This window comes from Cydia fagiglandana, chromosome 4 (genome assembly GCF_963556715.1).
Source record: "Cydia fagiglandana chromosome 4, ilCydFagi1.1, whole genome shotgun sequence".
NCBI classification, from domain to species: domain Eukaryota; kingdom Metazoa; phylum Arthropoda; class Insecta; order Lepidoptera; family Tortricidae; genus Cydia; species Cydia fagiglandana.
Genome location: NC_085935.1, coordinates 22,421,356 through 22,446,705, shown reverse-complemented (window position 1 = coordinate 22,446,705; position 25,350 = coordinate 22,421,356). Strand labels below are relative to the sequence as shown.

At 38.8% G+C, this 25,350-nt stretch overlaps 2 protein-coding genes across 18 annotated transcripts in view; one reads left to right on the top strand and one right to left on the bottom strand.

Moving 5' to 3' along the window:
* Nucleotides 1-15,183, top strand: part of LOC134664065 (voltage-dependent L-type calcium channel subunit beta-2) — a 201,296-nt gene extending 186,113 nt beyond the window's left edge. For 8 of the 16 annotated variants that reach the window (XM_063520651.1, XM_063520649.1, XM_063520641.1 and 5 more), the window contains 10 exons: nucleotides 1,472-1,591; nucleotides 2,931-3,117; nucleotides 5,117-5,137; nucleotides 5,899-6,124; nucleotides 6,695-6,818; nucleotides 8,304-8,444; nucleotides 8,875-9,042; nucleotides 9,354-9,456; nucleotides 11,277-11,342; nucleotides 14,338-15,183. In XM_063520651.1, the coding sequence (XP_063376721.1) occupies nucleotides 1,472-1,591; nucleotides 2,931-3,117; nucleotides 5,117-5,137; nucleotides 5,899-6,124; nucleotides 6,695-6,818; nucleotides 8,304-8,444; nucleotides 8,875-9,042; nucleotides 9,354-9,456; nucleotides 11,277-11,342; nucleotides 14,338-14,771 (1,590 nt within the window). In that variant the 3' untranslated portion in view covers nucleotides 14,772-15,183. Of the gene's footprint in view, nucleotides 1-1,471; nucleotides 1,592-2,930; nucleotides 3,118-5,116; nucleotides 5,138-5,898; nucleotides 6,125-6,546; nucleotides 6,671-6,694; nucleotides 6,819-8,303; nucleotides 8,445-8,874; nucleotides 9,043-9,353; nucleotides 9,457-11,276; nucleotides 11,343-13,665; nucleotides 13,774-14,337 lie in introns of all 16 variants that reach the window. The other 8 variants (XM_063520644.1, XM_063520639.1, XM_063520655.1 and 5 more) reach the window with 8 other exon arrangements.
* Nucleotides 15,184-15,246: 63 nt separating this feature from the next.
* LOC134664067 (uncharacterized) overlaps nucleotides 15,247-25,350 on the bottom strand; it is an 83,434-nt gene continuing 73,330 nt past the window's right edge. Inside the window, exons 1-4 of one of the 2 annotated variants that reach the window (XM_063520657.1) lie at nucleotides 23,294-23,439; nucleotides 21,818-22,074; nucleotides 19,292-19,469; nucleotides 15,247-16,050 (exon numbers count right to left, since the gene is read on the bottom strand). In XM_063520657.1, coding sequence (XP_063376727.1) covers nucleotides 15,754-16,050; nucleotides 19,292-19,469; nucleotides 21,818-22,074; nucleotides 23,294-23,368 — 807 coding nt within the window. In that variant the 5' untranslated portion in view covers nucleotides 23,369-23,439 and the 3' untranslated portion in view covers nucleotides 15,247-15,753. Of the gene's footprint in view, nucleotides 16,051-19,291; nucleotides 19,470-21,817; nucleotides 22,075-23,293; nucleotides 23,440-25,350 lie in introns of those variants that run through there. The other variant, XM_063520656.1, reaches the window with a different exon arrangement.

The window sequence follows — 25,350 nt, the reverse complement described above, 5'->3', positions numbered from 1 at the left end:
TGCTCACACTTACGCTCAGTAAGAGTGAGAGAATAACATGAAACTACTGGGCCTTACCCTGAGTTGATCTTGACAGAATTTTTACACATCTTCTTGCATTTTTTTTTCGACAACGATCTTTTCGACCCTATAAAGCTCAACCGAGGCTTAAACCCATGATTTTTGATCATCACACTCATATAAAAGGTTAATCTTTGTATTTCCAAGCCAAGTTTGTAGTCGGAAGACACTACAGAACCATTTGCTCGCGATTCAGACTGACTCATAGATCCACGATTGCAATTGTCTTTGTTTGATTCATCCTCAACCAAAAACGAGGCGTAAACTAGCAGATCACAGCCCATTAAGGTCAAATTGGCTGGTCCACAAACACCGCCGCTGGACCGGTATTGATTTAAGTAATTGGCTCCAAGCCAACACCATTCTCGGGCCTGAAACAGCATATAACAATACCATTGGCAAAATATTTCCTTCCAGAGACCTTATTAAATCAAAATCAAATCAAATCAAACCATCTCATTTATTCGTGATAAACTATAACATACACAAGTAAATAACAACAAAGAAAGTTAAACATAAAATAAATAAATAGTTTACCACGAAATGGTCCCGCCTCAGCATAAATCATATTATGTATAAGGTGATAGGAGCTATCTGTGGTCAGCTAAGTGTGCTGTAAATAGTGTAAATACACGAGTCTTTGTTGAACCCTTCTGCTTGGTTTAAAAGCGATGGATAGGTAAAGTAATGAAAAAAAAATTGTTTTGGCATTTTCCTTTGTTCCTAGTTTGGCTCTTTTTATCGGACTGCTAAAAAAAAAACAAAAAAGAGTGAATTGTTTTTGACCTATTGATTAGTGTTAGGTGCCAACAGCGTTGTTGAGATATACTATGAAGGTTTGTGAATAAATGGAAGTCGCTGTTTCTGGGTGATACATCTATTAACTGGCTAGACATCTTATTTATGTCTAGACATCTTTTGATACGCCTTAATAAATCCCTTAAGTTCACCTTCTCACATACATATAGAGTTAGACCAAGAAGTCTGCAGTGATTTTGATAGCCCACGCAGTGCAAGTGTTATTATTTATACGTCATAACATAATTTCATAGAAGTTTGACGTTTAATATACTTGCACTGTCACGTGGGCTATCAAAATCTCTGCAGACTTTTCTTGTTCTTACTCTACCTAACAGTAAGTACCTACAGATCTGTAAGTTGCAGAAAGTTACCAAAAACTTGGAAAAGTTTCCACAAAATATATAATATTTTGGAGCATTCATGAAATTTTCCTAAATATCCGAGAATTTTCCAAGTTTTTGGAAACTTTCCGCAACGTGCACATCTACTTATAACCAGCACATCTATTGCCCTCTCTCTACAGTCCACAGCCTAATTGATCCATCTTCTAAGTTGATTCTAGTACACGACACCAGAAACCGTGGTCTTATGGTAACGTTTTATATTGCAGTCGAAGCCGGTCGCGTTCGCCGTGCGCACCAACGTGTCTTACGATGCCGCGGCGGACGACGACTCCCCCGTCCACGGCAGCGCCATCTCCTTCGACGTGCGGGACTTCTTGCACATCAAGGTATGTTCCATTCATACGTACATTATCTCACATACTACTTCAGCCATATGATGATCCCCGTCAAGACCTTTGGGCAGTCGAATGGTCACCGCTCACTGCTCAGAAGATTGTGGGGATACATTTTTCAATCATAACTACTCGTGATTATTCGTGTGTGGATGCTGGATTATACATCTCCCCATCATGCTGATCTCCCCGCATACTTAGATTTATGGAAAACAATTAAGTGTACGTTTCCAGAATACCGCCCAGAGACGAGCAAGTCTAGTTGGGACATGTTTTTGCGTGAAAACTTAAAGGGGATGTAGCTCTCTGCATTGGAAAGTACTTTGGAAATAGCATTAATTGAGAAATAACATTAAATTCGGATTTAAGGAGAAATGACATTAATTAGGTATTAGGTATGTTTCTCTTATTTAGTTATCTTTCTATTTTATTGTAGAAACAATGAATTAAAGAAAAAAAAAGCATGTGGATGACACAAAGTTTACAAAGGAAATGCCAACATAAATTTTTGAAAAGTCAGAGTTTTGAGAGTTATCTTATGAATCTCACCTCATGATAAGTACACTAAACTTGTCTTGTACTTTGTACTTGTAAAGAATTACTCGATTGCAAGTACATATCACGCCTTTGTCTACCGGACCTAAATGCTTGTTATTGGATCGATTGACCCACGCCACCGCCATTGTTATGTTATGGCATTAGTGTGCCGGCCGATGATAATAGCAGACCACAAAACGTCGGCCAATTAGGGGGTGCCACTTTTACTTCACTTATTTCCTCTAGTTCATGTTGTGAATGCTACATCTTTAAAATGTATATGAGGCGTCAGAAAATGATGATTGTTTGTCTTTTTGTATTAATACAAATAAAATAACAATATGCGTCACTAAGATTTTTTTAATAAAACTACCTACCTGTATCTGTATCTCATACCTTAATTACTTGATTAACGATAATTTGTTTAATAGTTAATACTAATTCTGTTTTCATAGAAAAACACACAGGAAAAACAAGTGATATTGAGTTAGCCGTACTATTAAGTCTTACTACTCTCTTATTCAGTAGCCTTAGGTACGTGTCTCTGGGTCTCGAAGAAAAGTCTAAGTATGCACTTGCTCAGTAGTAGGCGATAAAAGGCTGATATTTGTATATTTTAGTAAAATCCCTGCACATACGAATACAAATAGCGGTAGCCAATGTAAATGATTCTTACCTTGGAATCACTAAGGTTTCATCATCAGATTTTAAAAAATCACACCTTTTGGGGCAAAAACTTTTGTAAAAAATTTTGCCCGGTGAAAAAAAATCTCAGCTATCCACTTTCAAATTCCAGGAGAAGTACGACAACAACTGGTGGATCGGGCGTCTCGTGAAAGAGGGCTGCGACATCGGCTTCATCCCGTCGCCGGTGAAGCTGGAGACGGTGCGCGCCGGCCTGCACCGCGGCCGCTACCCGCGCCCCGCCTCCGCCGCCAACCTCGCGCCTGACGCCAGCAGAGGTAGCACCCCTCCCACGCCCGGTACGTTCACTGGTGCTGGACGGTCTGGGGCTGCCGGTTTCCTTGAAAGTTTGCTCAAGTTTCCAGTCTGTAAGATGCTCAGAATTCTTTGAAATCGGGCTGAATGTTTCTTCCGATGATCTAAGACAAGAAGAAGTTTTAACACCTTACGGACTTTATAGGATCTTGCTTGGCCGATACATACCCATTTACAATCGCCACAGCACCGAATACTAGTAGTTAAATCACGTATAGAATTATTGCACGAAACAGTATAAAAACATAATTACTACACCTACACAAAACTTTCTGATATTATTACCTAAAAGTAAGTTTGAAATATGGGTATGAAATTGAATGTGAAGAAATTGAAGAAACTTGAGTAAATTACTGATAGCAGTGTGACTATCAATGGGGTTCCGGCAGAAGGCTCGACCGTCCACGGACCGCTTTTATCATGCGCCAGACAATATGAGACTAAGGCAAAGTCCCTTTACTATTGCATTATTACTACTTGAAAACAAGCATGCACTAACTAATATTGAATATAGTGAATTTGCTTCCAGCATGCAGTCAATTCTTGAAGCTACTAGAATCTCACCGAGCTGAGTCCGCACTTTAGAGTCAAAATTAACGTCAAAGTACTATGAGAATATGACGTTTATTAATATAGGACTTTCATACTTTGTTACTGCAAAATCGGTGCGAAGTTGGACTTTAGTGACAGTAATAACTGAGCCATTTTGAGCATTTACCTAATGGAGATTCTTTTACTGATTATCTTACGTAACTATCTATGTACCAAAAAATATTCGAAACATGTCTAACTCAGATATAACTTCGAAAATGAATTGAGAAGCAAATTTACTGTATGATCTGAATATTCTTCTATAGAATAAAATTGTCAAAGCTCAGTTTTGTCTGGTGCGTTACGTACAACGCAGTTGTTTGTATCTTCTTAACTGATCGTCTGGCTCTTTCTAACATCTATGTCTATGATGATTTTTAATATACTTCCTTTAACAAAACTAGCAAGTAACAAAACCTCACTAATAGAAAAGCTAGGCGATCGTGTATGTGTAGTCGTGATTCGATGTAATTGGCTGTTCTGTGAATATTTACTAAAGACAATTCTTTATTCTAAATTGCAAGTGGCATTTCTTCTTCTAAAATGTTGGGTTCTAACACATGTACTTCAGTATTTAGATTTATATTTGTATTGTTTTATTAACTAACTTTTCCGATATAGATTACCCCTGTACAGTAGCTCTCTATCTAGACATATCCAATGTCACTTGTGGTTCAGTAGCGAATCAAAATTCTCCTCTATATATATAACTGTAATTATATAAATATTAATAATTATGTATGGAATGTATAACTGCTTTGTACTACCATTTCATCTCACAACCCATGATGACTCGGGTGGAAATTGATGGGATTTCCTGAGTGTGCCACTTTACACGACACCCATAGATACCCGGCTGAAGACAATGAACAACTTCTTAATAAAATCTGATTAATATACACTGATTGTTGATTATGTGGTAATTAAACAACCTAAAACGCATGTCCCTCTTATGAAAACGAATGCATTTGGATTGCAGTAATTATGTACTTACATAATTATTTAGTTACTTTTTTGCCACAGAAGTAGAAAAGAGACATACATCAGAAGAACACAGAAATATATCTTAGAAATTCCTTTAACAAGGATTATTCTCTGGGTAAAGCAATGAAGTAAAATCCCCCGGTTTGCATATTTTGCTAAAATGCAAACAATTCTGTACCTACTTAATGATTACACAGTATATTGTATGTAAAATCGCTTGATACGTTTTACTCGTAATCGAGCATTTATTATATTTTGCTTTCTTTTCTGATAAAATCATTACTGATATTAGTAAGTGTCATAGCTCTACTAGTAGTCTTCTGAGTAATGTTGGCTTTGTCTTCTCGCTCGGGTCCCGGGTGTCTTGTGACGCGGCGAGCGTAGCACTCACTCTTGCCATGTTTTCAGATGCCACTTCCTTCGACCGAGGTAAGCTCACTTCACCCATTACCTGAACACCAGGAAATGTTGCCAATTCTCCACCAGCCCTCTTGATTTCGCCTTCTTATTTATTATCTTTATTTTAATTAATGTTTCCTTTATTAATATTTGCTATATTATAAATTATTATTTTATCTTGCGTGCCATCCTCATTTCATTTTCTTGTGTGATATCGATTGATATAATTATGATAATTATTTACCCTTTCTTACAGTATTTTGAACGTCGAATAATTATGTGTTGATGTTTTTTTCAGTATCTTTGTTCTAATCATTACTACTGTATTAGTAAATGTTAGTTTTTCAGTAAGTAGGTGTTATGTTTATGTATGTACGTATCTACTTACATAAATGATGTTTTTTGTAACATAATTATATATACCTACTACCTACGACTATTCTTTTTGTAATTTTTATTTGAAAGAGGATAAAACGCCACTTATTTAAATGCTCTTTTACATTCATGAATGGAAAATATCCCAAATAACTTGAAACCACTTTTTGTGATAAGTGAGAGTGAAAAATAAGACACAAATACATGGTACACATTATACGACCTATCAACGTCCATAGATTTAACAGTATTTCCAAGAAGCTTATACCTATGTAGTTCCTAGAAGAAATGTACATGTGTAGTACTTACACGATCGACGACAAACTATCAAACGACCGGTCAATAAGAACTCTAGCATTTCCAATATAGACAAGCCATCGCCAAACACACACACGCTAACAAACACACATCCACAGGCGAAGATTCAGACTCCGCCGGTCGCGGGCGCGGCGCCGGCGCGCTCCCCGCCAACAAGGAGAAGAGGAAACCCTTCTTCAAGAAGCAGGAGGCGTGCACGCCCTACGACGTAGTGCCTTCCATGCGCCCCGTGGTCCTCGTGGGGCCCTCGCTCAAGGGGTACGAGGTCACGGACATGATGCAGAAAGCGCTCTTTGACTTCTTGAAGAGGAGGTTCGAGGGCAGGTGAGGTCGATCATGATTCTAATGATGCACATTAAGGATTTGGTGACTTTTCACCTACTTGACATTTGGCACCTTTGTATATTCACCAAGATAACTTGAGTAAAATTTCGTCCCACATCTTCCAAGAGAACTAATGAAACCTACCCCAAAATTGCCCTGAATTTTTTAACAAGATATTTTAGTTTTATGGATTTCGATAATGTATATATGATTTAGATATGATTTTGGAAATGATTAGACCGTTTTAATAGTTATATAGATATTAGCCATAGATAGTTATAGTAGGATGTAAATTTTAGAGTCTTGGAAGCCGGCTTTTAGATAGTATTTCGCTAGCTCCTTCCGTAGTGGAAACTAGCCGATTGGTAAAGTAGACAAAACTAGAGGAATCGGCCAAAACGTAAGCAAAATTAACGTTGCAGGATAATAATAACTCGAGTGATGGCCGACATATCCCTAGCGAAGCGGTCGCTCCTCAACAACCCGTCGAAACGAGCTATCATGGAACGCTCCAACTCGCGTTCCTCATGCCTTGCCGAAGTCCAGGTAATCATTGTCTTGATGTTCCAGGATCATCATCACACGGGTGTCAGCGGACATTTCGCTGGCAAAACGCTCCTTATTGAATAACCCGCCAAAGAAACCGATCATGGACAGGTCAAATTCGAGATCGAATTGTTTAGCCGAGGTTCAGGTGCGCCTGATTGTGCTATGTACTCATCGTAGAATGCTAGTACTGCTGCGAGCGGTCTGTACTCCACGGTGGATGCCTTTTTGCTCGCGTTTTTACACTTATATATTTCCGCGAAACACATTCAAGATCTTGTCTCAGAATTACTGCCACAAATCTGCACTATTGGTAGTTGTTCTTATCATCCTCAAGCAATAGTTAATCATAGGCAATCAGATAAAGAGAAATCTAGCTTAATTCTCGCTCAAAACAAAATGTTACGTCATTAAAATTAAAATAAGTACTTACCACAAAGACATTTAACACCCGATTTAAACTATGAAAGCGCGAGTAAAGAGGCCACCTAAGAGTACAAACGCGGTAATGCTTGGGTTGAAAATGCATTGACTCACGACACTTCCATTCCTAATAAGTAATACTGCCTGATTGTGTTTACCTTACGCATGTCACTCGTTTATGGCGGTTATCACACAGATGCGAATTCACACGTCGTTCCGATGTATGAGCGGGACAGCGCTATGCACGCATATAGAGATGTCCCGCTCGAATATGGAGCGGCATGCGGAGAGCATCCAATGTGAAGACCGCCTATGTCGTAGATAGGGTTTATGGTCCAAATGATAATCTTGCCAACCGGTTTGACAGGACCTTTTAAAAGAGTGCTTTTGAAATTACAATAATAACTACTAAACACTGCATTGTTATATAATTAATAACATTTTACGTAAATTAAATCTATTTGAATAACACGCACTCGTCATTAAAGCTTGCAGTTGCCGAGATCATTTGTTTTGCAGCAGTTGAATATTTCTTTTACATTTGCTAACTTGATCACTAACATTTCTAACCACTAAGTTTACCAAACATCTATTTTTGCAGTCCAGTTGAGGTACATACATACTTACCTAATACTATATTCGTTCCGAAATTCCAGAAGGATTGGCTTTTCAGTGGAGATTAGGAACACTCGAATAACATTTACGACAATGACTTGATCGATTAAAATAATGAAGTTACTCGGCGTGCACTGCGACCTTGATTAGTGATTCTTTATGAAATGAGCAACAAAAACTTTTTACTAAATATTATATATCTTACCTGCCTAAAATCATTTAAGTACAGCGAAGAATTAAAAAATCCTACCTACATGGTCTTCATAGGTTTAACCAACAATAGCACTAATGACTGATGTGCAACCCTATTCCATATTTTGGATGTTCTGATCTTGTGAGAGTGCTGAACCGTGCGTTTCTTAGCTAGAATTTATATCAGCATTACGTGCACATAAGTGAATAGTTCTCTTCCCCCCGACCTTTAATGTCTGGTCTCCTCAACTTAGCTTTTCCGTTCACATCCTAACGGAGCCATAGATTTGGAAATTCTGGAAATTGGCATTGGTTTTTAGAGAATGCCATCTGACCTTCCAATCCAAAGGAAAACTAAGCCTCACCTTGGTCAGTGTAGAGCTGCTAACTGCTGACTTTCCAGGCGGAGATCGAGAGGATATTTGACCTGGCGCGAGGACTGCAGCTGGTGGTGCTGGACTGTGACACCATCAACCACCCGTCGCAGCTCGCCAAGACCTCGCTCGCGCCCACTATAGTGTACCTGAAGATCTCTAGTCCTAAGGTAACTTTTCCATTAGCTAGATATTATAGCTTTTTATAAAGGATGTGAACGATGTGATGAATGTGATGATGGGTGACGCAGAGAGACCTGGAAGAAAAATTCATGAGACGCAGATCCGAAGTGAACCACAATCATTCACAAAAGCGCAAAATGAGGATGAGATGATACTCTCCTGGCAATCACAATAATAATTTTCTAGACCATCACGCTCCGTGATTGTTATGCCATTTAGGGTCCTAGCTAAATGGGTTGTTCAACTTGCGCTGTGAAATGTCCAATTTAGCTAGGACCCTAAATGGCTTAAGATTCCCGTGTGGTGCTGTACTTTACTTTTGAATTAACTTTCATACCTTACCTTAGAGCTTTTATTCTGCATTATTATTCCGCAGCGTCACAAACCATGTTCGAATTGCCCTCCTAATATTTTCAGGTGTTACAACGGCTAATCAAATCCCGAGGGAAAGGCCAAAGCAAGAGTCTCTCCGTGCAAATGGTGGCCGCGGAGAAGCTATCACAGTGCCCTCCAGATATGTTCGACGTCATTCTCGACGAGAACCAACTAGAAGACGCGTGTGAACACATCGCGGACTATTTGGAGGTAATCCCTACTATACCCTTAAGTCTCGTAACGCAAGGTTAGAGCAAGACAGAAGCTTTCAGTGCAGTGTCCTCCTCGGGTGTTATACTTGACGGAGTTGACGGGAACGAGCTGGTAGACGCGTGTGAACCGATCGCGGATTATTTGGAGGTAAACCCCACGATTACACCCTTCTTCTTCTTCTGTGAAGGGAAGTATTGTATCTTGTATGTTTAAACCAAGAGGAGAAGCTCTCGTAGTGTTGCTCTCTGTCTCGCTTCACTGTCGCCTTCTAAATATAAACGTCTACTTACCTATTATCTAATTTTCAGGCGTACTGGCGAGCGACGCACCCCACGGAGACGCCGCAGGTCTCGCGGCCGCTGCCGCACGCCATGCCGCACCCATCGCACACGTCCACACACGCGCAACCTGGTGAGTATATGACACGTCCACACAAACGCCCGAAGGAAACGACAGGTCGTAGGAAATTTCATGCTCAGAGAGAAAAAAACAAGGACTCTAAAACTAAGCAACAAAATCCAAGATTTTTGTCGTTTGGTTATTTCTAAGACTCTAAGGATTTTAAAACTGGCGTTTTGACTTGAAACCTTGTTTAACGGAACGATAGCATAAAATATCTATCATAATCAATTTGATAATATTCTAAGATTTCAAAGTGTTGGTCCTTCGAGCTGGATCTGAACCATCCACCTTTGGTTATACCAACCTGTGAATACCAGTGTTCTATAAGTACCTAATGAAATCGTTATTTTTAGTCTTCAATTTTGTTGTTTTTTCAAATAATTAACCAGGTAACAAACTTATTGACATTACCTTCCTGAGAGTCAACTATATGCTTTCAGACTGTATTTGTTCTAATATTGATGTTGTAGGTTAAGCTTTAATAATTCTCATCTACTAATAAAGCATTGAATTTGTTAGAGAACAAAACGTCCCGTTGTTATTAAAACGTCCCGTGTTTCAGACGCTAGTGAAGTCTAATAATACCTACTCTTACCGGGCAACTGTCGCATAATTTTTCGGTAGTCTCTGTAAATATTTTGTTGAAATTTTGTCCTCTATGTAGTGTATTCAATGAATAAGGATTAATATCATATTAAATAATGTTGAACATGATTTGAACTTTCTCGATTATTAAACATTATTAAATCCCCCCGGCGTTGTCCCCGTAGTCTTCACCGAGACCGCCGACCTCGAAACGTCGGAGGTAAATCTTAAACCTTAAATACGCGATTAAGTCCCGTTGTGCAATTTAATAATGTTGAACTTTTCTAGTTGGAAAGAGTAACCTTGTATTTTATAGTTATAACTTATAAATAATTAATGATATTTCTTTTCTATCATTATAGACACAGGTAAACATTTTGTAAATAGTGTACATTATATTATTATGAATATGTTCCCTGTTAACCCTTTGTGTCATAATTTTTTATTAATTATACAATTTTTAGGGTTCCGTACCCAAAGGGTAAAACGGGACCCTATTACTAAGACTTCGCTGTCCGTCCGTCCGTCCGTCCGTCCGTCTGTCACCAGGCAGTCTGTGTCTCACGAACCGTGATAGCCAGACAGTTGAAATTTTCATAGATGATGTATTTCTGTTGCCGCTATAACAACAAATACTAAAAACAGAATAAAATAAAGATTTAAATGGGGCTCCCATAAAACAAACGTGATTTTTGACCAAAGTTAAGCAACGTCGGGAGTGGTCAGTACTTGGATGGGTGACCGTTTTTTTTTTTGCTTTTTTTTGTTTTTTTTTTGCATTATGGTACGGAACCCTTCGTGCGCGAGTCCGACTCGCACTTGCCCGGTTTTTAGTAATAAAAGCGTGCACTAGTGTTATGATGACTAAAAAATACTTTTTAGTCAATTTTGAAGGGGATCTATGTAAATAGGTGGTTGGCATAGATGACCACCAGGACAAAAGGAGTTAAAGAGTTTTTTTTATCATCCGACAACATTCTAATCTGTCCCATTAAGGGCCAGTTGCTCCATAGTCGTATTTACATTTAACATTTAGCAGGCTCAGCAACGTCACTCAGCTGTGAAGTATGTAGCTTCCAATACAATAAAATTTAGATGGTTTGGTGCAACCGACTCTTAGGGTCTTAAGTAGTGCAATGGGCCCTAAGCATTTAATACTAACTGTGCATCTATCTGTGTCTCGATTTTAACACGTCTAACCTCTAACAATGTGTGTTTGTGTGTAACCGTGTGTTCCTCTGTTGATCCCCCCGCGCACCCCGGCGGTCACCGCGAGCGCGCCGACTCCTACACCTATGACCGGGACAGAGGTAACTGCTTACTTAACAGCCTGTAGATCGTAGAAGATCTTACTGTTACTGGCTTGGAAAATAACTGTTAGAAGTAACAATGTAGACCATTGGGTTATTAATTGACGTGTTTATTAGAAAGATAATCATCATTACAAGTGCTGTATGGCTTTTGTGCCTACGGAATACCTACAGAGGGCCTAGTGCGAATACCGAAATTCGGAAATTACAGGCATCTTTCTTTATTTCAATTAAAACGTAATTACACTAATTACAGTGACAGATAAAGATACCCGCAATTTGCGAACTTCGGTGTTCGGACCTAAACCTCACTCATAGTTCACAAAGTTGATTTACGCGTAAAGCGATCTACGTCTAATGACATCTATTTCTAGAAATACGTCAGTTAATATCGAATGCTCTATAACAGTTAATATAGAAAATTTACACGATGGTAGATATTTTGCCAAAAGTAATTGCCGTCAATTACTTTTCTACAAATACCTCCAGAGGGGCCTATTTATTTTGAATTGATGGTATTTTTTCAAAAGCAATTGATAAACTTACCCATGACCTGAATTCGTCAAGTTATCAGTAATAAACCGATTTCGTAAACCACTGAAGGCAATGTACCACCGTACGTAATTAGGCCCAATTTTGCAAATACGATCAAGATGTCTAAGTATTCAATATTATATGGTGTGCATCTTTAAAATATGGAAAATTGGGCCAAAGGCACGCTTTAATATTAGGTGCACGAGGTACCATGTAGTTGTAGTTCGAAATGCATTTTAACTTTATGTACGAAATAAGAGTGATTGTCAATAGCACTATCTTAAAACTGTATATTACTTATTTACGGAAATTTTAGAGCCATTGCACACGGCGATATTTTTTCTGACGATGTTTTTCAAAATATATGAAAGAATCGATGCAACAAATTATCGCCGTCTGCAATTGCTCATGATATATCTAGAGGCGTTGGGTGTCAACGAATCGGCTTGAGCAGATGACATTTCCTACGTGAATTGATACTTACGAGTATAATACGCTCTTATAACATGACAAACTTAAACATATGTTATTATTTTATTCGATTTGCTTTAGCCGATTTGACGTCGGCAAACACGTTGATGCCCTACATAGTTGTGTCGATCAATTGATAAAGATATTATATTTATCTTACTTTGGTTATACCTAATCGCGACTACAGTAGATCCATAGAAGGTATATCTTTGTAGCAATGTTGTACCTATAAGTGTCCTAATGAATGCATTAATGTGTCCTATTTCCCTGTCAATTGTTGCTAATCCCACAGCCCTAGCACTGCCCCTCACCCACTGACCTGTTCATTTCAGTACAAGCGTCAGGCCAGGCGCACTAACGAGCAGAAGACATTATTCCAGTATATAATATAGCAGCAGCCACCACAGGTTCCGAACTCTTTCTAGCGGCATAACCCGCTTGACTAGCATTGAGGGTGCCGCTTACTAACTGTGCTTAGGTTTTTCCTAATAGATGTATGGGCAGCTTCATACAAAGGTTCTATATACCTCATCATGTTTAGGTTAAATAAGACCACACACACAACATGGTTGAGGGTGATCTTTGATGCAGCTTACTGTACAGGTCGACATGCATTCAGAGATCGATATCGATTCCCAATATTATAATATTAACGTGATATTTGCAATAGATTACCTACAGAGATATCACTCAGGAAATTAAAATTGTGTAATGGAATGATTGAATTGTGAAATGGAATTTTTACGTAAGTACTTACCCTTTACGAATATCCATCGTTAATACTAAATCACTAATAAATGTAGTGAGCACAATTTTCTTTATCGAATCCCTACCCCTCAACACTTTTGGTTAGTGTTATAACATCCTGTGCTTGTGATTATGCTCGTAACTTTGGTCTAGATTCACTCTGGAAATGGTCTACATGTCGGCGGCCGATCGTAAGATCAGGCATATCGTGAAATTTCTAGGCATATCGTGAAACGTAGAGGAGCTCCGTCGACTCAAAGAACGAGTGAAAGGTTTTTACGTTTCACGATATGCCTAAGAATTTCCCGATATACCTGATCTTACGATCTGCCGCCGACATGCATATCACATCCGTTTGAGCCCTTTGGCTAACGGGTTCATTATAATTATGTATAAAGTAATTTCATATTAGAAGTTATCTTGAGAATCCTGTGAGGATACTGCGGGAAGTATCGATATCGCATCTGTGAAGTCATTGTCTTGATCTATTAGCGATACCCAGATGACGGACCGACATATAACAATGGTCATCGTTTAAGTTAGGGCTTGCTTGACGCTTGCTTCTCCACAGCCGCGCCGACGCCGCCGCCGTGCGCGGAGTATGTGCTGCCGTGCCCGGGCAAGGTCCGGACGACCGGCGCCATCATGCAGATGTCCCTCAGTCTTGTGTCGTAGGGCCGTAAGTGCGCGTGCCCCCGCGTGTCAAGCCCGTGTGTTTGCAGTGTGCTGGATTTCATTGTGGGCTGAGACGTTTTCTTATCTTACTGTTTGGAGGAATTTAATCGTGCCCGAGCCCACACCCCAAGCAAAATCCCTTTGACATCGATAGTAGACAATCATCTCACACAGTATGCGAGCAAATTTATGAGGTGATTGTTTTACGTCGTGGATAAACGTTATTGAGTGAGATGGGCGTGTACTACTGAATCCAAAGTTTTTATTATCATTCATGGAGTTGTTTCTCATTGGCATGAAGTTGTTAAGCCAGGGGTTATATACATGTTCATCTTTACGACGTTGAAGTATGTGTCCTGTCACTCCTGTCGATGAAGTTTTTCCACCTGACTTAGGTTAGACTCATGGAGAAAAAGCCTCCAAATTTCCCCGTTGCCGTTTAATAAAGGCATGTTGCCTGAGGGCACTAGCCAAATACTAACGATGGTGATAAGAAAACGTCTCTGCTGGCGGGCGCCTCGCATCAACAACGGCTCTCATCACTTCCTTATGCCAGCTCTTTTTCCAGGTGGAAGGTCTCGACAGCCGCGGCCGGACCGGCTAGAGGAGGAGTACTACCCGCGGGACCCGCGCGACCCGCGGGAGCTGCGGGACCCGCGGGAGGTGCGGGACCTGCGGGATCCGAGAGATATGCGGGACTTGAGAGATCCGAGAGACGCGAGGGACCCGAGAGATCCGCGGGACCGGTACGCGCGCTACGGCCGCGGGGAGGGCAGGGAGGCGAGAGATCCCCGGGACTACGAGGGCTACGCCGCGGAGGGCTACGGGCGGGAGGCGTACGGGCACGACTACACGCGCGACGCGTACGCGCGCGAGGAGTACGAGCGCGGCTACGGGCGGGAGTACGCGCGGGAAGGCTACGGGCGGGAGGAGCGCGCGCGGCGCGAGCGGGAGCCGGCGGAGGAGTACGGGCCGTCGCGGCGCGCGCTCAACGCCGTGTAGCGCGCGCGCGGCGGGCCGCCCCCGCCGTCGCCGTCGCCGTCGCCGTCGCCGCCGCTGTCGCCGCCGGAGTGAGTGGTGCTTGTGAACGGTTGTTTTGCAGACCCGCCGCCTCGATGAGCTCGCTCGTCGTTCCGCGGCCGCGGGTCTAGTTTCCGCGCTGTTTCGATTCGCTGAGCTTTAGGCACGCTTGCGCGGAGGCCGAGGACTGTGCGCGCGGCAGATTAGGCTAGTAACACTGTCGCACTCGAAGTACGGAGCTCGCGTGGAATGTATAAATTTTACATAAAACATAATTTTAGTACCGATTAGATATTATCCATTTCCCATTTTTGAACATACATACTCTGTAATTATATTGCATCGTCTGTACTTCATTGTTGCAATCATTTGTAAATAAAATACTTTATATCGAGTGGCCGTTTTCTTTGATAGGGATCGTATTCGGGGTTTGGGGGTTAATTAAATAAAGTCCACATTTTATGAAAAACTTGCGTTTTATTACAGGCGTTGAAATTCGACAGGCGGCAGCCATTTTCATAAATAAATTAAACATTACAATACATAACAGGAAAATAACTCTAATTTTATATATTCTCGCTTGCCTCTTTGGTGTCTACTAGCTAATATTTTATTTATATTAGTTATTTACAAGATAATTTACATTAAGCCAGATTCAATTATTGTCCGAATTTTGGTAACGATAGAAGATACATATGCTTTACCGAGGTGAAATACTACAAGACTAGAAAATAAATTGTTACACACTATTTTTACATAATCCAATATATTTAAGTTAAGATGGGAAAGTTACGTATTTCACCCCATCGATTAATAGTCTCTATTGCATTGTCAATATAGTTTAGTGACCCATTAATCAAAGCCATGTCTTTGGTTTCACTCCTAGAAACGTCCTGAGGTATAAGCTATTTACACTTCACACGAAAATAAGTCTTATTTACACTTGCACAGTTCACTTAGCGAGTCATATGTAGAGATAGTCGTTTTTCGTTTCCTTGCAATAGCTGATGCTAGGGAATTTGTAGACTGGGCTGTACCTCCTGTTGTCACTGTCTGACTCTAGGGAGAGAGCTGAGAGGGCCCGGGAGGGTTCGTCCTCGGGTTCCTCTGGCGGGGGGAGGGTTCGCGGCGGGAGGGGCGGCGCGCGGGGGTTGCGCCGAACCCGGAAGTGGCAGTCGCTGTCGGCGGGCCACGCTCGTTGGACGAGCAGGGGTAGGTCATCGGGATGTAGTTTACGCTCATACTCTTGTGAGGGACACACCTGCAAATTTAAAAAAATAATCCTGTTATAATGATGCTTAATGATTTCAAATTACTCTTACTACATTTTTGGAACGCCTGCAAAAATTTAATAGTAATGAGGATTCTTAACATAAGCGCGGAGCGTTTAGTATTAGGCGTTTATTACAAAAAAATATTTTGATGAATTGAGGGCAGTGAACGCATATATTTAGTATGGAAACCGCCTTTAGGAACATTACCGTTCAAATTCTCGGGCCAAATTAGCACACACACACAATTACGCCTACATTCAAATAGGACGACGCGTTTACAGAGCCTGTAATCAAAGCTGGTAAACAAAATAAGAGTCATCTTTATTACTCTAATGGTACATAGCTAAGTGTAGATGAAATGCATATAATGTCAATAACTACCAATCAGCGACATTAATCCGCTAATAACCTTCTTGCTGTACGTACTGGCCGCTTAGAGTTCGCGGTTCATATTTGATTAGAATATGACTTGGACAGGGATAGGTTTATGCCATACAGTGAAGAACCAGTCAAATAATTCACGTATAATAATTTAATGCAGATTAAAAGATAACTAGTTAAAATGTTGTTATGACATGACAGACTAACTCAACATAAGTAAATATATATCATTGTTGTATAAATGTATTCCGCTATAATAAGTATTTTGTATATTTTATTATCTATCTGTATGGCAGTGCGAAGTCACGTTCAGGTATAGTCTGTCCGTTTTTCTAAGATCAAGTACGCCACAGTAAATGTATGGCGAACTTGATCTTAGAAATCGGACTGGCTATACAGTCTGCAAAATTTACATGGGTACAAGAATCGGGTCAAAAATATTTGAACAGGCGGAGTCACAATAAATCCCCACTTTCAGTTCAGAATATTTTATATGTATATACCCGGTCAAGCAAGTTTGTCAGTAGAATAAGGTGCAAAATGAAAATTTTGTATGGGACCACAGCCGTTCGCGCGCTTACATTTTCTAAATTTGCCGCTTTTTTCTGTGTGCATTTGTTAAATTAATTCAGTTAAAGCATGATAGGAAAAATGTATCTACATATAGGAGACCGGGTATGATTATCTCACGGGTTATATCTCATGAATAGAACATATTCTAGATGGTTTACTAACGAATGGCCCAAAAACGTTTCCCAAAGTATCACATCCCAAACTATGTTTCCCAAATTATCATTTCCCAAAAAAATGTTCGGCAAAACAACTTATCGCATATTTTCAGTTAGCAATAGTCTTTTTTGGCAAGTTATTGTTTAGCAAATAATTACTTGGACAAGTTTCATTTTACCAAATATTATTTAGTCAAATGTATCATTAAGCATAACTTACATGTCCCAAAATATTGCATGGCATACAATTTACATAGGTACCAATAGAGAGGAGGCTGCGGAATTTATTTGTCTGGTATTTAGCTGATCATTACATATATGTACATAGTAAAATGTAACGACAAAAAAAACATTCCTCTATAATATGTAGTAAATGATCACTAAAATTAAAACTCCATTTTAATATAAAATGATAACCAAATTTGTTACATCTTGCTATTCTATTAAAGCAAATAACACCAAAGTAATAATTGTAACCCAAAAATTGTAAATAACTACCAATTTTTAAACCACATTTTAGTCAAAAAGACATGCAATTTTTTTTACATCTCGTTATTCTATTAAATTAATTAATCCACTTCGATGACCTTTTTCTAGTACACAGTATTTCGTTTCTGTATGGACGGCAGTTCTAACCTAACCCACTTTTCTAATAGCATTTCGATTCTGTGAGGGTCACAGTTCTAACCTAACCCACTTTTCTGATAGTGGTTCCGTTTTGTGAGGATCGCAGTTCAAACCTAACCCAACCCACCCAAATTACGTAGAATTTAACGTACCTATATTAACATAACAAAAATTACTTTAAATAGATATGCTTATTTGTCAAATTTGCGAAGTGACAATTTTGACCAAACATCTTTTTGGAATATAATCATCAACTGAAAAATAATAAATAATTATAATTATAATTTAATTTGTTCAAATACTTCATTGTAATATAATCATCATTCTCTTGTCCTTGTTCCATTCACTTGGGGTCGGCGCAGCATGTCTTTTTGGAATATAATATTAGACAATAAAAAACGTTTGCTAAATAAGTTTTTGTCCTAATAACATTTGACAAAGTAAAATCATGCCAAATGATAATTTGACCAAATAAATTATATGCGAAGTGTAACTTTGCTAAAGGTGTCTTTGGGAAATGAAACTATTGCGATAAGTTTGTTGGGAAGTGAAATTTGGCGAAATGTATTTGGCCCAAACGAAAGTACACCATTCTAGATATCTTGCCAGGCATCCACTCAATTTCATGTCTCTCTAATTGGACGCTTTTTTCCATAGTTCTCTGCGAATAGCATCTTGTGGGAATCTGAATGGAAAGTAATGTAAAATGGCAATACCAAATTTGATTATTAATTTGAAATAACTAGGTAGTTTTTTTATAGCTCCATCTCATGAAATAAAAAAGGAAAATACAAATCTGTAAGAAGGAATTTATTTATAATTATATAGAAAATACCTAAACCAAACACAAGTTAATAAAATAGTCTGCTTCATTTGGCATAACACCATCCCTATTATCCTCGCAATTTAAAAAGTCGTATGTTGTTATGAAAGTCGTATGCAGTTGTTACGTTTTAGCTTAGCACGGTAGTATTGAAAACAAATCGTCATGTTTTTTCCAAATTTTACTGGAGTTATCTGTTTACTACAAGTGAAAAGTGATTCCATTGTCCTTGGTATGAACTAAAATAACTTCTGCACCACTTCACGACACATGAATATATTTTTATTACAAAAACGTTGTTTTTATAAATCAATTTAGCCATTTGTCACTGACTGTCATCTCGGTCGCGTACTGAGATTGCCAATCGAGCAGTTTGTAAGTACCGCCTATCGCGGGGTAGTTTGCGTTGGGTCATAATTGAGCGGACAGAATACTTCCATGTATATCATTTCGCTGATTGAGGGTTAATACATATAATACAGTCCACCACAGTAGAGTATAGTACACGCTGTAGTACATCAACTCGCAGTTTGCTGAAGCAGACACGCGTACTCGTATTTTAAAAGTTTAATCGTTTTACATGAGTTTGAGCAACGTGATAAAACCTCAAATGTGTTTGTTTAGAATCTTAGATCTCGCAACATGCTGGTTTGTTGGTGTAAAACCTACCTCATACAGAGAGAACCGTTCCACGCCCTCGGCAGAATTGTAGCACTGCAGGAGAATGGCCAGCAGCTCGTCGGCCGTCGTCCGCTCGCTCGTCAGCAGACACTTGTACTGGGAGGACGACATCAGCGCCGAGTCGTAGATCTTCACCAGCCCGCCGGGACGCATCTCCAGAGAGAACCTGGAATTAAGGAGAAGAGGTTCTGGTAAAGGAAACTTGTAAGTCGAGTAGGGGCTTAAACGCGCGACACACCTTACTTAATTCAGCCGTCTGAACTGGCAGTGGCATCCTCACTACGATCCTAGTGCACTCAGACTTACAAAACGAGGTTACACCTGTACGATGATTTGATTCTGAACCGAGTAGAGGGAGATCGTCTATTATTGCATCCAGATTTTGAAAATACGCAATTCACCTCTTACACACATACCTAGATGGAGGGACGTACCTTGACATCCAAGTTACCTACAATATTGTTAATGCATTAAAGCACTTACACATATTGGAAATAGAAATGAATAATATACCTGAGCGTAAGTCATTAAAAGCAAGACATAAAACATAGGTGATTAGTTAAGTACTGCATCCGCTATCAAGATAAAGTAGTAATGTTGTCATTGTTTAAAGACGCATTTTGTAATTAGACAAATAATCCGCTCTTCTCCTAAAATAGATTGAAAGTAAGACCCTCTTCTTACAAATTACCAGCATACCATTAAATAAGACATTCGACAAGCAACTAATTAGTTTTTTGTTATCTTTAATAGCACACTTCAACAAAAGGGCGGTCCATTTTAATTATCTCATTAAAATGAAGTACTTTCTAATCCAAAGTTTCTACACCAACCTCTCTATATCTTTTACTGGATCAAAAACCCCTTTTTATTCACACAGAGCAATAATTAGACGTATTATGTTTACAAAGCGTACGCTACCTAAAAACCATTACAATAAGTCAAGCAATTATATTCACTACTACTTTACAATAAGAACTGAAATAACTGTTACTTAAGTTTGGTCTGTAATTCGAAATGTCAACACAACACGGTCCATATGGTCCGAGTAAAGAACCTAAACTTTCTTTCTACAAACCAGGCTGAAACAGCTTTTATGTCAATGCAGTAAAAGCTATCGTTTGAAGAGTTGATCGAGAGTTTTTTTTTAGTGAGCAGGAATAGCAGCGGAAGACAAAAGTCTTTTTTAAGAGGCTAGCCGGTGGTCCGGAGAAAAGCCGAGGTTATTTATATGGCAGTGTTTGGAATAGCTAAAGTGGGGATCATTAACTTTTGGCTGTCAGATTTTCTGCTGAATAGCGTCCTCTCTTGGTTGTCTTGCGCCGAAAACTTTGGACTCTACAGCACCATTAAGAGTACATCTATCCATCAATGATTGATTTATTCGTTGACTATTACAACATTAAGGTGGTGGTACTGGTGCTCGACGCGGTACCAGCAAATGTCATCTTGGTCATTATCAATAAAGGTGACAGCAGGGTGTCATCTATTGGTCATTAGCATGTCGAGAACTAGTGTCACGACATTAGATATTCCACTGTCCACTAATAAAAAAATACTGAACAAAAATATGCTCAAGGGAAAATATTGTAATTATGTTGTAACTAGTATATAAGTAGAAATAAAATTTCTGAAAAACCTACCTGAGTAATAATACCTAAGTACCCAGAATTCATCCTATCGCCAGATAAAGATTTCACATATTCGTCACTGTTGACTAATTACTCATTCATCGTGTTTTTGTAAACACAAGCTACAACATTTCCTGAATGTAAACAAATTTCGTAAATGTCACCATACATTTAAACCAAATCGCGATGAGATTTGTCTGAAAAAGTCGGACTGTAAACAATGGTGCAGAATTAGAAACATTTAATGTTTACAAAACTATAAACACAGGAATGGTGGCAAATGGAGAAATGCCTTAATCTGAGGAAGTAAGTAATTTAAAGACTACGGCACTATTTGCAGTTTATTTTAGTCCTTAATTAGCTTTGAAGATTTTATACATTTAAGTTATTAGGTATTTTTACGCTAGGTATTTCCGAGTGTTTCCATTTACATCCTAACAACAATCATTTCCCAAACCAATTACCTACTGTAATTAAAGTAAGGGTACGGAAAATGCATGTGACAAAATGTTACGTAATATATAAGTAGTAAATGTTCGGGAAACCCAGTGAATTGTTGACATTCAATTATGCTATCAAAACTCATTAACCTTGTGAATCAATGATCAGTATGTGAATAATTAGTGATAATGAGGGTTTCACATACAAGTACTAGAAGTCTAGAAGTACATAAAATAAGCACATTTAATTTTTATTTTAGCAAAAAAAATATTAAGTTTTGGAATGAATGAATCTCATCCATCCGATTGATAATGTGGATGCGTTAATTTAGGCTTGATTAACTTTTAAATTAAGCATTAAATACCTACTTCTATTACCTAGAGCACAGTAGTAATATTAATATGACAGTGATTTCGCAATTTTAGACAGAAATTACACTCACTTAGAGTATCCTTTCGGATGGCAAGCCTGCAGCGCCGCCGGCCTCGCATCGTCGTCCAGCACCAGCGTCGTCCTCAAGCCCGCGGCGCGCACCCTCACTTCCATGCTCAGGTAGAACAGGCGAGGGTCCCTGTGCCGCATCCGGAACTTGCCCAGGAGCGTGGCGACGACCTCCTGGGCCCTCGTGCCCCAGGTCACGGAGAGGGTCTTGTATTCGATGTCCGGGCGGAGCCGACGGGCGTATACTTTGATTGTGGTCTGTGGACAATGGAAAGGATATGGTTAGAGAGGTAAAAACGAGATCGAGGTATAGTCGTACTCTTCAATGGTTTTTTTATCTGTACGAGTTTCGATAGGCCATTGAAATAAAAGAAAAAAATCGAGCATTCTTAGGGATATTTCGTAATTAATCGTTTAAATGCGGTTCTAAAAAAAACCATGGCGACGTAAATAACAATAAAAATGTACAATGTAATGTACAATGTAAAAAGAGCAGTATGATAAACTGTATTAATTATTGGTAGGATTGTGTTGCTTTTTCAGTAGCTAGGTTTTTCAATGTAAATTAATTGGTGTGTAAGTCTTCCCATATAAGGTACTCGTATCAGTATCTAAACGGTGAATTTATCAAAAAATATTAAACTTAGGCATGTGTATCATTAACAATTAAGTTTATGAAATTAACACGTCCCGTTATATCGGTCTACACTTGACAAAACTTTTAATAATCAGGCAAAATAATCTATCTTTATACTTAAGTTTTACATAGGCTAGTTTCCCGTATCTCAGGTGTCAATCATACGGATACTGAAATTCAGAGCTTTTTTTAATGATTTGGCCGTGTGCCAGACTACATAGAATGCCCTTTAATCAGATTGTAAGAGCACAGGAAGGTGATAGTGGTTGCTCAACGCGGTAGAATGCCAGGATTGCGGCGAATCAGGTTCCGCGTGCGCCCGCGCTCCAGACCCGGCGTCTAGATCTCAGGTTCTCACGCTCGACTAAATTGGCTAATAAAATTCCGTTTTGATAGCACTAATGGATCGCTAAAAAGTAAAACAAAACGGTATAGCGACTTTTTGGTGGGCACTTTTTAGAATTCAAAATTTTAAAAAATTATCAAAATATATTTAATTCATAATTTGATGTTACAGAGAGGCCTTACAGTGATCCCCACACTAGGCCTATAGCCTGTGACGTGGGGATCTAAGCGAAATAATTGATATTTTACACGATTTTTGTAGGTACCCGATAAAATACAGAAACGTTGTCAACACAGCCTTATATTAATCCTTAAAAAAATCACCGAGACTTAGGAAAATTATTTATTGTGCGAATAAAATATTATTTTATTTTTGCAAAGCTGGGGTTGATTTTAATATGCACAGTAAGTTCTATTTTATTTACCGAAACATGAGCACTTTATTAGAAAACACATAAAAAATCACGATAAAAATCCTGAAACACCAAAACTCACATGAATATTATGCGGATGGAACGCAAGCCGCAGCCGCGGCGCCGGCACCGGCTTGTACTCTTTATACTCAATCATCACTGGCTGTCACTCGCACCGCGTCGCACGCGCAACTGAACGCAACACCCGTGCCCTCGGTCCTTCGAGCCGGATACACAGCCCTTTGACACGTTAAATACCAAAGAGCGTAAGTACTGAGGAGTTCCCATGTCTTTACGTCTTTTACGATATGGAGCGTAGGTTTTACTGTTATTAAAAGGTTATAAGTGCCCGCTTTTGATATAATCATATGTCTTATTTAATTCAACGCATAATTTTGAGAATTTGTAACTAAAGGACGTAAGTGCGGTATTTTAAAGGTAGAAATGCGTCGATTTGGATTGTACAGGTAAGTTGATATGACCACCTGTCACAGGAAAGCTTTCCTGAGGGTGGGAAGGTGGTGGCAGATGGTTTATCGAATGGTTCAGATGGTTAATGATGGAAGATGGAAGTCAGGTGGCTGTGGGAAACGGAACTGAGATTTATATTTTTTTGGATTTTATCAAATTTAAGATAAATTAAATTTAAAACTACTAACTCACAGTGCACTAGTTTACACTTTAGATTTAGATATGCTAGATAATTAACTAGACAATAGAAAAAAAACTTTAAATCTTTTTTTAAATACTTTCATAATCAGCGTCTCTATTGTCACTTTTTTATGTACCTAAGTAATTTATTAAATTAACAGTAGGTATTTAATAGTTTTTACCCCCTTGAAAATATGGATTCTTGAATTTTAATTTTGCCATGTTAAAAGAATCTATCTTTAGTTTTGTAAGTTTTATTAAGTTTGTTTATTCCTTTCTTTGTTTTTATCAATAAATAAGTATAAATAAATAAATAAACTTTAAAGAATATTAGATACAAGAGCTTTTTTTAACAACAGCTTTGAAAATACATATTCCAGAAATTTTTGGAGTCCTGTTTATAAGTGTCCTCCTGCTGGGCAAAGTCGACAGCACTTATATTAAACTTTTTTCAATAAAAATAAGGCAATAAACAGCGATTTACACTTCCTGATTTCGCAATAAATAATTCGTTTTGTAACACGTATCTTATTTATGTTAAAACGGCGTATGTCATTATGAAACTAATATATACATACGACATTGGCTAAGCGATTGTATAGGAATCGATGGACACTCGATACAATGCACAGGAAGCGGGGCGTTTGCACAATCACATATCGACAGGTACAGAATAAAATACAGACACTACGACTGTTGATACAATTTAAACTCTGTAACTAACTTTGTAAGGTCGCTACTTGAACAAAATATTTCGTTAAAACTCGGCAAACTCGAATCATTTCATGTAATGCGATCGAAGCTTCCTATTCTACTATTTCATTCGAAAGCTACAAACTGCTGGTATTTAGGAAAATAAACCTTATTCGAGTTCATTAAGATTGCTTTTTCAAAAGTAAATATTCGAGTTTAAAGAGCGTTTGGGACCTTTTGTACAAGTTTCGTGTTGGGGTAGTTTTTGTATATCGATTGATGTATTACAGGATGCGAGTCGATCATTTGGATACGCTTATTGAGCGAAAGGAAGCTTCAATGAATTATCGTGGTTTTTATTAGGTATTATTAGGTTGGCTTTTCTAATATGAAAGGGAGTGTATTCGAATAGGTAATTTTAAGAGACATCTATCAAATAACTTTTTTTATTTATGGAGCGGGATAAATGTTTGAGGCGTAAGCGTCTTATACATTCCAGATTGATGAGTTAGTAAACAGTTGGTAGTAGGTATGAATTTTCAAGCTTTAGCTATATGAGACATGTATATTTTGGAAATTGTCGCAGAGTAATTTAAAAGATAATGAAAAGCGCCTGTGTCACTGTAGGAAAGTTACAATTGTAGAAGGAACCAACCGTTGTTAAGGTGTTTAGGTGCCGACCTGCCGACTATTGCCGACACACTAAGAGTACCTACCTAGCTAACTTTACTACTAATTAAACATAGAGTAGGTAGTTAACTTAACCTACAGGCATCACAAATAATCCTCGCACCT